At 44.7% G+C, this 14,143-nt stretch overlaps 1 protein-coding gene across 1 annotated transcript in view; it reads left to right on the top strand.

The window, feature by feature from the left end:
• The window catches only part of Aak1 (AP2 associated kinase 1), a 168,293-nt gene extending 155,442 nt beyond the window's left edge, over positions 1–12,851 (top strand). Inside the window, 1 exon segment of the mRNA XM_038318093.2 lies at positions 5,720–12,851. Coding sequence (XP_038174021.1) covers positions 5,720–6,846 — 1,127 coding nt within the window. The 3' untranslated portion in view covers positions 6,847–12,851.
• The last annotated feature ends 1,292 nt before the right edge of the window (positions 12,852–14,143 follow it).

The following is a 14,143-nucleotide window of genomic DNA, read 5'->3' as shown; positions in this document are numbered from 1 at the left end:
CTTTCTTATGTTTTCTCTCCGACACCTCTGCCTCAGAGGAACACTGAGTATTCCAAATGTAAGATCACTCTTATCAGATTGAAACTCCATAGGCAGTTCCTAGAGAAGACTTCATAACTGAGAGAGATTTCACCAACACTGAGTAAAGGAAAGTTTACAGTCCCCTGGTCTTTAGGAAATTTAAAGATACAGGGTTTTTTTTGTTTTGTTTTGTTTTTTGAGACAGGGTTTCTCTGCAGCTTTTAGAGCCTGTCCTGGAGCTAGCTCTTGTAGACCAGGCTGGTCTCGAACTCACAGAGATCCGCCTGCCTCTGCCTCCCGAGTGCTGGGATTAAAGGCGTGCGCCACCACCGCCCGGCTAAAGATACAGGTTTTTAAGACTCCTCTGAAAGAGGTTGTCACTGTGCTCCTTGGCATTTCACCTTGTATGTGACTCCTCCTGATCAGATTGGAGTTCTAGAACTTAGATTTCTAATAACTGGAAGAAAACAAACCAAAAGGGAACCTGTTTTTCTTAAGATGTGATATTTTTTGGTTTGCAGTTCTCATTTCTGGTATAAAGTGTTTTGATTCAAACCAGCATAGTCTTTCCTCAGGTCAGGATTAGTTCTGTCTTCAGCAGTGCCCTGGGAATGAGGAGACCTTTGTGATGGGCATAGGGGCCCATGCTCAGGGAACAAATGAATGCTGTAGACACCCTAGGCTGAGCTAAAATCTGTAGCAAGGTTCCTCTGGCATCAAGAGTCTAACCTTCCTGGTCTGTTGTCACTGTCATAGAGTTTGGATGTGAATGGCAGCATCACCCAGAAGACTGAGTTAAGTAAATCAGAGGCTGCCTGACAATTTTTAGAGTGGCTGTTTAGTGAAACACTTCAGATACTGCAAACTAATTTCTATCCCTCTCTAGAGACTAATTTTACCAGTGCAAAATTAGACCTCTCCTTTCCACAATGATAATGTTCCCCAAGTTAGATGTGCTTGGCTTTTGTGAACTGAATGAATCCCTGATGGCCTTCACTTCAGTCTGTAACAAGATATACTATGTAGTTTCCCCTGGGTTTCCTTTCACTAAGTGGGAGGGAGAAGGCCTGGAGGCTGCTTGGGTAATGCTAACTCATGCAGAGATCCCAAAGGGTAACCAGTTGCTAGGAGGGAAGTCCTTCCTTGGTTCTCACTTTGATGCAGTGTCCTGAATTCACGTCAGTGGGTATTCTCTTCTGCCTTGTTGTACACGCGTTGTCACCGGGATGGGTTCTTACCTTAGAGCAGAGTGATGTAATGGAGCTCTCTTGTGCAGTAAAATGTGACAACGAACACTGCTTTGCGAGTATTGTATAAATAAGTCTGTAAACAAATTTCTTATGTAAACATACAGAGGAATAAAGCTTTTATCTGTTCAAACGAGTGCATGATGTTTAGATGTATAAATAACTTAAGGTAGCTGTTATATTCCTGAAGAAATATAACAAGGACTTGAGCACATTCTTTAGTGGCTGCAAACACCAGTGGACTAGAAAAATATGGGCAGCTGTGCAAGATGTCCTGAGGAAAGGACAGTGGACACCTGTGAGATGTCCCTAGGTTTGATGAGCTATGACCATCTTAGAGAATGAAGAACCTTATGGTCAAGAATGAGAAACCTGCAAACACACATTAGCCGGGGTCATACTTAGATGACAGAATGGCACCAATTTGCAGCTGCCCTCCTCTAATTTAGTCTTTCATCCACCCAGGCTAATTGAATTAAACACTAGGATGGCAAGAATATATTTATGCCCAGTGAGAAATGGTTTTCTTTTATTCTGCCTGGCATCCAGTTGTGGGCTTTCCTGCTGCTGCCTCGCATAAGGGATCACCAGATGCTCAAGCTCATGATGAACACTGAAGGTTGTGGGAACTGCAGGCTACTGAGACCATGGCTCCTGCATTTGGTTCTGAGACACCAAATTTCAACTGATGCCACACATCTCATCAGGGTGCTTTTCAGTCTCTGTGTGTATGAGACACCCAAGCCATTACTTCAGAACTTTGGCAAGAATTTGTCATTGATGTTTCCTGTCACCATTATTTCTGTTACAGTGCAGACCTACTACACTAAAGAGTATCCAGCCTGAAATTTAAATTTCAGATTAGGGGCCAACCAGATGACTCTTTGGGTAAAAGTGCCTGTGCCAAGCCCAATGACCTGAGATGGAACCCATGGGGTGGAAGAGAGGACTGACTTGTGCAAACTGTCCTGTGACCTCTACTTGAGTACTGAGGCACATGCTTCTGTGTGCACACACAGTAATAACATTTTTTTTCTAATCTTAGATTTTGCTTTTCTAGAGAGCACTCTGATGACCTCACTGTCAGTCAGATAGCATTTTTGGGGTCAGTATCCTCAAGAATGCCACACTTTGACCTCTGGGATAATTCAGGGGATGGTGAGGATAATTCCCCAGGGTGTGCAAGTTCTACTGAAATTTGTGTTAACTTACTCAAAATGGAGCCAGATGGAGTCATTTCTAGAAGTTTTGAAAACAAAAGGAGACATAACCCAGTTTGAGGGAATTATAAGAGAATGCCTCATGATGAACAGAAGCCTTGTACACTCTGAGGCCAAGTCCTGGACTAGGAGAACAGGCTAGATTTTTTCTTTTTTTAAGTTCTTTGCTTACAAAGTATCTGCTGTGGCTGTCATTGATAGCCATATAACTCGACCAAGGCATGAGGATAAGTTGGGTGGATCCCTAGGACGGGCTGTTCAGAGGTAGTCTGCATTGGCTCCAGGCCCTTCACTGCACATCCATACACTAATGTGAGTGACAGCCATACCTTTCACTGCCGGGAAGAGCTTATGAATCTTCCCCGAGCTCTGCTGTTTCCCTGCCGCCACCATCAGGTCTCTGAAGTCACGCAGGCATGTAGGGCCTCCATAGTCTTTAATATTTCTTTGGCCATCAAAGTGCTAGGCCTGGTCACTCTACCTAAGTCACACTTCACCTCCGAGAAAGGTTGGGAGACAGGCTTTTCAGGAAAGCCCCATTAGATGCACTTCTGCAGCCTGAAGAAGGTTCGTAATGAGACGGAGGAAATAGCTGTGACCCTCTTTTAAACAGTGAGAGACTGGTGCTCCCTTCAGACTTGATGTTGCAGGGTTTTATAACTCCAACCTTTTTTTTTTAGAGCAAGTTCTCACTCTATAACTGATTGTGTAGATCAGGCTGGCCTCGGTCACACAGAGATCCATCTGCCTTGGCTTTCTGAGTGCTGGGATTAAAGCATGTGCCACCACACCCAGTTGATTCTGAACTTTGTTTGTTTTTTCTAGACAGGGTTTCTCTGTAGCTTTGGTGGCTGTCCTGGAACTAGCTCTTGTAGACCAGGCTGGCCTCGAACTCACAGAGATCCGCCTGCCTCTGCCTCCCGAGTGCTGGGATTAAAGACGTGGGCCGCCACCACCACCCGGCTGATTCTGAACTTTTAAAAGCTGTTGGTGTTTTAAATATAAAATACCTTACCATTTACTTCAAAATTCAAAGGGGTCCTGAGTTGGTGGATTTTCTCCTGGATTCTGGACTCAAAGCCTACTACTTGACAGAAGCAGTTTGCATGGGGTGGGCATGTTCTTCTGGTCCCATGTGAATGGGGGCGTTCTCACCTTACTACCTCATAGCTCTCAGAATGTAATCTAGCATTGAAGGCATCAGGCCCTGGGTCTCTAGGGAGACAGATGCCATTTGCCGTCTGTAAATGACTTGGTTTGAATGAATCCAAGTTCAGTTCCTTCAAATCACCGACTACAGTAGAAGCAGTGTCGTTATCCATTTGGTCTGTATATTACCAGGAGTCACCGCTGGCTTCACCTTTATCCATCTGTGTGAAAGGTTGCTTTGCTCCACTGCATAGCCAGTGGAAAGCAGCAGCATTCAGGTAGTTTTGGAAAGGAGAGGAAATGCGCCTTAGTTTTGTCAGCGGAGGCTATGGACTAACATAGAGAAGAAGAAATAGCCTATGGACTCTCAGGAGTCTCTTACATTTCTTGGTGAGTTTTATTTTAAAAATTAGTGGTTCCTTCTTTTCCCCCTTAATCTAGTTCCCCCACAGAAGTTGTTAGCTGGGTATCTCTGAGACAAATCTAATCTCAGTTCTCTTGCCTGGGAAATTAGGGTTGTGCCCATATACACTGTGAGCGAGCAGGAAGTTTTCTTCTCCACTGGTTTCTGTGTCAACACTTGACTACATGCAGTAGACTTACAGTACAAGGAAACTTCATTCTCTTCAAAATCACATTCTTCAAATATTATTTTAAAAGCCACACTGTACCAAACAATTCAACTTAAAATTTGAGTTCAGAATTTATTGTGTCCAAACAATTAGAAAAGGAAATAACAGCAAGGGGGAAACCTTCTAGATATTCTTTATTGTCAGCTGATTAAAATGAAGCACTTCTTTAAAATAAGTTACAGGATTCAGGAAAACGGTATTTTTGTAGAGTGTCTTTTTTTTTTCTTCTCTTTTTTCTTTTCTTTTCTTTTTTTTTTTTTTTTTTATAGTGTCTTCTAATAAAATGCTCAGCCCCCTCTTTGTGTTCTCTACAGTGCAAATTCTTGCTAAGTGACTGGTTTTCCAATAAACCAACTTTGTGGCCCCTTCCTCTGTGCTGTGTGCTTAGTTCAAGCGAGAATGTTAGTAGAGGGCAATGTGTAGCAGAAGTCCCTGCCTGGTAAGGTACTCATTGGAGGGAGGGGGCCCCTGTTGGGAGGGGATGGCCAATAGTTAGTATCCTGGTGGGTTGGGACATTCTGGTGGTATGTCTTTTTTGAGCCTATAGTGAAATATATTTTGTCCTTTACACCCCACCCCCACCCGCCCTTTCTCTGGATTCTTCTTGCTTAGTTACATATGCCTTTTTCCTACCCTCTTGCTAACATGTGCCCAATGACATACTTCTAACCTGCTAATATTTCTTGGAAGGTAAGCTCTATTGCATTCTGATAATTGTCTATTTGATTTAAATGCCAGAGCACCCAGAGGCACCTCTACCTACATTACCACTTGGGCTAGTACATTGGAGTTTGCTAGTATTTCTGCATAAAGAACTTAATGGCAGATTCATTAATCAGAGATCATTGTTAACTTGGGACACTAACAACAAAATTCTAGGGTCACTCCAGCTAAAGTTGATGTCATCTGGTATGACTCAGAAAGTACCCTCCATATTTGCATCAGGCACCAAATGCTCTGTGAGCACTGCTTGCAGTGTGTCATCAAGTAAGCATGCATTTACTGACAGCCGAGTTCTGCCTGTCAGAGGGGCTGTCTTTCTGCACATGGAGTTCCGTTCATCCCCGGGCAGTGGTTCTCCATAGCCCCAGACTGTCTGACTTATGTGGAGAGGAATGACTGAACTTGTTTCCGTTTGGCGCTGAGACAGGTAGAGCAGGTGTCTGTGCCTGGCCTGCAAGTAGGAGTGTTGCCTAGTTGCCCTGAATGTCTGTGTGCCTAACATTTTCACCTTTCCTGCTCATTGTGTCTATCATGATCCAAAGTGTGAGATGGTGGTTGTGTCTTCAGTCTGTGTGCATTTACCTTGCTTGATTTTTTATTTTTCTGTTTTTCCATTTTCAACATCTATCATTTGATTCCACAATGTATCTTCCTCGGTTGACCATTAAATGTTCCAGAAAGTTTTGACCCAGCCTCCACATTAATTCTAAATTTTATGCTTTTCTAGGTCTCCAGAGAGAACCCAGTCCTTGTCCTGTAATTACTGTAGAGCACTTTAAAGAACCTGTGGGTGCCAAAGGCCTCGCCCTCTATCCAGATCCCTGCAGAATTTCTGGAACAAAGACTCAGAACACCTTAGAGTCTGACTCCCTGGCCCGAGAGGGCCCTTCCAGCAATAGCTCCTTCCACAGCAGCGAGGAGGAGGGCACTGACCTGGAGGGGGACATGTTGGACTGCAGCGGGTCTCGGCCTCTCCTTCTGGAGTCTGAAGAGGAGGATGAGAGCTGCAGACCTCCTCAGGGGAAGCTGGGAGAAGCCACCCTGTTCACTGAGCCTGGAGTGTCTGCTGAGCCAGAAAAAGGGGGACGAGGTGGGAAAAAGAGCCAATTCTTGCCAGTCAACCAGCAGGCCTCAGATGGTCTCGGAGAGCCTGATGTCTTTGCCATAGCCCCCTTCAGGAGTTCACTGGTTCCAGCAGATGACGTGGACATTTTCTCCAAAGCCCCTTTTGTCTCCAAGGGCAGTATAGCTCCTTCCCAGACAGAGGAGGTGGACGTGTTCTCCAGAGCTCCTTTTACCAAGAAAAGGAGCGTGGAGGAGTTACTGGCTGTGCAGGGCTCCTCACAGGATTTGCCGGTGCAGGCCAGCCTTAGTCAGCCCAGTGAAGGGCTCCTGCTTCCAGGCCGTGATAGAGCCATGTACCCCCCTGCCCAGGTGCAGTATCCTGTGACTGGCTTTGCACAGCAGGCCGGTCTCCCCTCCCACTCTGTCCAGGTGGCAGACCATTTTGACAGCAGCTCTCCCCGGGGATCTCCCCTGGAATCTGGGAGTCATCCTACTGACAGAAACAGAGGACTGCAGTCCCAAAAAGAAGCCTTCTCCGGGCCTATGGCTGGCAAGCCATTCCGCCCCCAGGCTTTATCCAAATATTCCCGACACTATAGCCCAGAAGATGAGCCAAGTCCAGAAGCTCAGCCCATCGCTGCCTACAAGATTGTTTCACAGAGCAATAAGCAGTTGCTAGCTGGCTCTGTGTCTGTCACATCTCTGTCCTCCAGGACTACAGAGCTGCCTGCTGCCGACCCTTTCTCTTTAGCGCCCTTTCCGTCAAAAGCAGGCAAACAGAAACCATAGGCACAAGACCAGCCTGTGGCCTGCCTCCACCTACCCAACCAGCACCTGTCACACCACTCCTGGCTGGCCTTTCAGGGAGTAGCCACTGTGACCTTGCAGTCCCTGCCTCAGAGCAGAAGCTCTTTAGGTTACACTCCCTGCTTTTATTCATGCTCATTTCTGGACTTGTCTGCATTGCTGTTCCTTCATATAGGCATTCCACCTGCACTCTGAACTCTGATTCTTTTCTGCCCAGACACCTTTTTAATCCAGGAATATTTTACCCCCTGTTAACAGGGGCTGTATTACACCACAACTTTGAAGGCCAGCAGCTCCTGTGGGGAGGTGCTTGGATCAAAGAGTCAAGATGAATCCCTCCAGCATTCAGCGACACTCTTGGAACAGAGATTTCTAGGAAGAAGAAAAAAAAACAGCAATATAAACCTACTGCACATCTGAAAAAGTTAGTCCTTCAGCTCCTCATTATTCGTTCCTGTGGAGCCAGCAGCTCTCAGAGGATTCTGGGATCTGTCACAGAGTCTATACGAGCCAAGCTGGCCTGTGTGCACAGATGTCTGGTGCATGATGTGAGTCAGATTCTTTGTCATGCAGAAGAGCACACAGGTGGGAAAAGCTCGTTCTGCCTTCCCACAGTTCACTTTTTAGACTAGAATGGATACATGCGTGTGCATGCATACAAGAAACCTTTTTCCTTAGAGTGAAACCGCCATGCCTACCTCCATTATCCAATCATTTCCTTGTATTTGCCTGTTGACCTGACTTGAACCTTGGCTTTATTTGCATTTTTTTCTCATGGTAAAATTGAAGTTGTTGGACCATATGGGGCGATTCTGTTGAAAATGAGGTTTCAGAATGAATTTTTAAAATTCCATTTACCTGGTTTTGAAAAATCAAATATCTAAAACTGGACATGGTATCTCATGCTTGTAATCCTAGTTCTTGAGAAACTGAGACAGGAGAATTACCACAAGTTAGAGGCTAACCTGGTCTTCATACTGAATTCCAGGCCACCATATCTCAACACCCTCTCCTCCCACCCAAAAAAGTCACTGGTCCTTCTGTTTTTCCCTGGCAACAGAGGAAGAGCATCTTTAGTGTTGCAGTCACTGGGAATCCTTCCTGGGTACCTTTGTTATGAAATTCATTAATCAGGACCCTAAGCCACAAAATTACGTTGTCTGTTTTCTCTCCCCAAACTCTCCCCCATACACCTCTGTTGCCTCTAGAAGTTGAAGATGAGAAAGCACTGGTCAGCTGTCCTTGCAGATCTTTAAATTAGCTGTTCCATTCAGATGTTAAAGTAGAACAGACAGGTGACTGGCTGTGTTTTCAGAAGTGCGTTTTTATTTCTGGAGAGCTCTGACTCATCCCTGTGTTTTCATACCATTCATTTTTAGTGCCTTAAAAGAAAGCCCATGACTCTGCAGGGAGGTTTCTGCTGAGGAAGCCGAGTTTCATGGAGACAGCCTGCACCATACTCAGGGTGTGTGCTTACAACTTCTAGCATAGTTCCTCCACTTGCTCGGGGAACTCTGGAGAGTTCATCAAGCTAGATTAGTGATAGAAAAATTGCTAGGAGCTGGGCATGGGAGCATACTCCTGTAAGCAGGAAAGGGGTTCAAGGTCAGCCTAGACTACCTGAGACACTGTCCCCAAAAATAAAAGAATTACCGAAAATTTGCCCAGTAATGAAGCCTAAATGCCAGGCTGCTCTTGCAATCATTTGGTTGTGATGTCCTTTAAATTTGAAAGTCGGGGTCTGGGTGTACAACTTGGTGGAAGAATACATGCTTTGTATGCACCATGCCCTGGGTTCTGTCCTCAGTACACCCAGAAATAATAGAATAAAGCCCAGGACTCTTGGCAGTTAACATAAGAATGGTTACTTTTTGCCTGGTGTGGTGGCAGGCATCTTAACCTCAGAACTTGTGAGGCAGAAACAGGTGGATCTCTGTGAATTTGAGGTCAGCCTGGTCTACATAGCAAGATTCAGGCCAGCCAGTGAGCGAAAGCTTGTCTTAAGAGGGTGAAAGGGAACTTTTTTTAGTACTTCTCTTTTTGGTATTCTCCACCTGTTTAAATAACCGGCAGTATGTCAGGGTCCCCGCCCCCACCAGAAACCTCCCTTACACTTCAGTAAAGCTAACTATTCTCTCTAGGAATTTGCTTTCTCAGTTAATATTTTTGAACGTTTTGAATACTAGTGGATACAAACTGGTCTTTCTGTTAAATGAGTAGTTTGGGATATACACGGAATTTTGCGACCAGTCTTCCCACACTTGTTTTCTGGAGAAGTTCTCAAAGGCATGTGTGAACGGCATGGGACTGTTGACAGGGTCCTCACTTGACGTCACAGTTCTTTCCAGGTTGCAGCATAGACCTGTAGTCCCAGCTGCTAGAAGGCTGAGACAGGACAGCCTGAGCCTGGCATCTCAAGGCCAGCTTTGGCAACATACAAGGACCCATCTCATGAATAGAAATTTCAGAATGCAAGGTCAGCATCAGCTTCGTAACCGTGCTGCAGACTGTTCTAACTTTGATTACTGTATCACTCCATCTAATCATACAGTCATTTTAATTCACAAGGTCCAAATTAGAATAAAATCATGCACTCCTTATTTTATATAGTTGAATCGTTTGTGAAGTGTGGGCTTGAGGCCTTTTTCATCTACTGAGTAGGAAGCCTACCTGTCGTCTTTTACTCAGGAGTGAGTGTGACCACATGCAGCTTGTCTTTTCCTCTGTGGCACTTTGTGAAGGAAATCTGACAAGAGACTAGCCAACTCATGAGTTCTGAAGGAAGAGTCTGGATTACAGGATCAGTGTGCAATTGAATGATCAGGTATCCTGGTGGGATGCCATCCTGAGTGGAAACCTGGAAAGTTTGTTTTACGGGGAATTAGGAGTGCGTAAAGTCTACGAATCAATTGTAAATTCCCAGTGACCATACTCTAACAGTTTTAATAATAAGGAAGAGGAACAGTGTCAATGAAGTACTGTACTTTGTTTTAATTTCTGCTGTGTGTGAGTCGCTTTTATATTTCATAGGAAACACAGAAAATTGTGAATTTTTGACTCAGTAGGAAGAGATGAGTCAGAATATCTTTAGATAAAGCCTGAAGCCGCATCGTGCACTAATGAACTCCTAAATGATGCGGCAGACTGAGGACACAGCTCAGGTGGAGCCTGGCACAGTGAGGCTCTGGTTCCTCCTATTAGCTGACTAATGAGCACTGTTAACTGAGCTAACTTATGTGTCATGGAAAATGTCTCACTAATTTCTTAGGCTTACAATACAGCTCTTTAGCGCCAAATCCATGGTTAGCACCAAAAATAAATAAATAAGAAGTGAACATCTGTGGCAGGCACACCTACAATCCCAATACTTGGGAGACCGAGGCAAAACAATTGTGAGTTCAAATCAAGACCAGCCTGAGCAGCTTAGCCGGACCTTAATATTGAAATTTAAAGAGGGCTGGTTTTGTATTTAAGTGGTAGAATGCTTACCTAGCATGTGCAACCCCTGGATTTACTCCAGGACCAGGAGACGAGAGAGAGCACACAAATTGTTCATCATGTGATGGTGAACAATCTAGCCATGGAAATGAGGAAAGTTGGTTCTAAAAGCAAATTTTAGTTCATACAGGTTGTTTTGTCTTGGCTCACTGGTAGGGTTGAAGATCTATGTACTGGTGCAGGCCCCAGTGTGTGTGTGTGTGTGTGTGTGTGCGTGCGTGCATGCATGTGTGCTAACTGAACCGTCTTCTACTCACTAACCCATGTTGTATCTCAATTTCATCTGGTAACTGAGATCTTGTAAACATTCAACAATGTTGTCTTTCTGGCCTGTTGTATGTTTATTAAGTGTTGGACCATGTGCTTGTCAGTGTTTTCAGCCACTCCTCACTGGTGCATAAAGTATTAGAGTGATCTGATGATAAGAAATTCTGTATTTTTATTCTGTAAATGAAAATAATCAAAACATGTATCAGATTGTATGATATATATATGCATTATTTCAAATAGGAAACTTAGGAGGAGGAAATGAAGTGCTCTCTCCAACAGGAATGGGGCAACTTCCAGTGGAGTCCATTTGGGTCCCTCAAATGTAAAGAGATGTTGCTCCCTGCTGTGTCTTTTGCATTCAACCTTTAGAACACATCCCAGTCAACTCCCAAACAGTTGCTGGTTACAGCATTTTTTTAATCAGAATCAAGCATTTTGATGGCAGGTAGTTTGCAGGAGTGCAGCGGAAGAAGGCGGGAGCGTCTTGACACTTTCCATGGCCACCCTGTTTCCGAGCCTTCCAGTGCTTCACTAAAAGATTAAACACTGGGGGTTGTAAGTGAAATCATGTTATTTGAGTGATGATCTTTGTCAATCAATATTTGTTTTGTTCTGACCACCAGAACACTTGAAAGCCTAATAAAATATAACTAAAGAAAAGGTTTCAAAATGCTTAAAAATAAAAAGTAGTGTCTAGTTGTAAATTGTTTCTATTCTGTTCCCAGAGATCTTTGTGCCCCCCACTCCCCATTTCTACTCTCCCTTAATTTCCTCCCTCAGCATTCTCCTATTTGACCCGACTAATAAGTGGGTGGTGAACTGTCACACTAGTTTACGGTGGCTACTCTAAAATCTCATTTTAGGATGCAGGCCAGCCTTGACAATCTAGCAGTGAAATGGTTCACCTTCCCCTAGAATCAAGGACAGAGGAAGGTTGGCAGGACCCAGTTTTCCTCTTTGGAGATGTAGCCAGAGGGCGCTCTGCCCCCTGATCCTACATAGCTCTAGAATGAGTACATATGTGAGTGGACTCTAGAAGAGCAAAAATAGCTAAGTGCTGTTCATGGGGGCACATGCCTGTATTGAAGCAAGAGGTTCACTGTGAGTTTGAGGCCTGCTTGGGGTACATAGCAAGACCTTGTCTCAAAACACACACACACACACACACACACAGGCTAAATATTGACTACATATGGCCTGCTAACTACCAAGTCTCTGTAACTTGTAATTCCCTTAGTTTTGTCAGCTATAGTTCAGAACCTCACCCTCTGGCGATCTGAGTTGATAGTAAACATTACTTGTGCCGCCTTGTGGTGGAACCGTGTATATATACACAAAGGGGATCGGATTTCCTTTGGCAAGGAATTTCAGAATGGATTTTTCAGCATCAGTCAAAAATAGGTCAGGGTTGGCTGATACCACATGCTTAGACTGCTAGGACCCATGTCCAGTCTCCAGCACTTTGGCTCTGAGGTAATGGGAGACAGTAGAATATTTTCCTTTGGAAATGGTGTGCCTGCTGTGTTCTGCAAATCTACCAAAGATTCTTATGAGAAGGGTTTCTCAGTGTCTGTGTGCGCAGACCTGCATCCTCCTGCTTCCTTCGTGGGGTTAATTCCAGCCCTTCAGTTAATCATCTGAAGAGGACTGGGGAGGGACCACAGGCAGCTGGCACCAGTAACTCAGTTCCCTCTGCCAAAACCTCCAAATTTAGCATTGGAGTTGTTTGCATCTGTGGTGAGGGAGTTGACTAGCCATTGCTTGAGCATTCTTCCCAAGTAAGCGCCTTCTTGTGGGTGGAACTGGGAGGACAGTGGTGACCTGCACCACAGGGCCTGAAGATGTTATTTTGAATGGAACATTTGATGTCATTTTTAGGGAACAGAAACCAAATAACAGAGGCCAAGGACCAAGCGTATTTCGAGGAGGGAAGGTGAGCACCCTCTGCTGGCAGTATTTGGAGTTGCTTGAGTGAGGATCTGTAAGCAGCCTGGAAGGAGTGCTGAGGTCAGCAGGTCTCAGGCATCCTCACCTTGCAAACAATCTTGGGGAAACCAGAAGGTCATTCCCAGCAGTTTTTGTAATGCCTGTCATTGCAGGCTGTTGGATTTATGTTGTTCTTTCTGGGTGTGATCTATCATGTATCTGATAGTCTTTATGGATAATTGTTTGGGTTGTAAACTCCTATACTCTTTATTAAAATGAGCTTAATTAAGTGACTAAGTGGTGTGTTTTTTTCTTAAGTGGGATCTTCCATGGATGAAAGGGCCCTAGGCACTTTTCATCAGCACAGAGCCTGGGATAGATTCTAATATTTCAGACACCAGTATTGGTACAGAGAAACTGACAGGAAATGAACCTAAGCCATTCCAAGCTCCCTGTCATGAGAGAGAACCTGTCTGCCTATTTCCAACTGTGAAGAACTTTCCTGAGCTGACTTAACAGGAGTCAAGAACTGGTGATATGCCGTGTCCAGAAATTGTGTTCACAGTCCAGGGCCCCAGAGTTCTGGTGTTGTACACGAGTGAAGCCAAGGTTGCCCACATTTTCTGAGAACTTGTCATCTAAATATAAACCTCCACCTGCTTCTGTGATTTCTTTGATCTTGCTATGTAACCATGACTTAATATGTAGACCAGGCTAGCCCCAAACTCACAGACCTGCCTGCTTCTGCCTCCTGAATGCAGGGATTAAAGCCATGTGCCAGCACACCTGGCTAGTTTTATGATTTCAAGCTCTTAAGTGTTGCCTGGAGGTGGCAGCAACACACACTTTTAACTCCAACACTTGGGAAGCAGAGGCAGGTGAATCTCTGTGAGTCGAGTCCAACCTAGTCTACAGAGCGAATTCCAAGACAGGGCTACACAGAGAAACCTTATCTTAAGAAAGCAACCAAACAAAAACCCTTCACTGTTTTGTGTTTCAAGGTTGCAGTAGCAGCCGCCGCTGCTTTATTTATTTTCTGAGATTCTAGGTGCTCTTGGGGAAGACAGACGTCCACTGAGCTTTCTACCAAGGTGTGGGACAGGACTCCCATTGGGAAAAGCCAGGTACATGCCACTAGCAGATGGCTGAAACTTGCGATTGTAGACTCTTGCCTTTCCTTATGGTTTTCCTTGAGTTCACCTCATCAGCTGAAGTTGGAGCACATCATAGAAGGAGAGGAAGTATCTTCTCGATGTGCTCTCATATCGGCTGAGCCCAGAGGCAGTCCACAGTCTCTAGTGGCTCACTCCTGAAGTCAGAGCTGGTGGAATCCCACTTCTACCTTGACAAAATTTAAATACAAATTTTGACTTGGGATATTTGCAGGGCATGGTGGTGCATGCCTTTAATCCCAGCACTGGGGAGGCAGAGACAGGAAGATCCCTGAGTTTGAAGCTAACCTGGTCTACAAATCAATTTCCAGCACAGCGAAGGCTACACAGAGAACCCTGCCTTGAAAAGCCAAATACTAAACAAAAGCATAGAGAGTATAAAAGAGCACAGTGGAAGAAGGTAGTATTAAAAC

The sequence above is a fragment of the Arvicola amphibius genome, chromosome 2 (genome assembly GCF_903992535.2).
Source record: "Arvicola amphibius chromosome 2, mArvAmp1.2, whole genome shotgun sequence".
In the NCBI taxonomy this organism is placed as follows: Eukaryota; Metazoa; Chordata; class Mammalia; order Rodentia; family Cricetidae; genus Arvicola; species Arvicola amphibius.
This window is presented reverse-complemented; position numbering and strand designations above follow the sequence as displayed.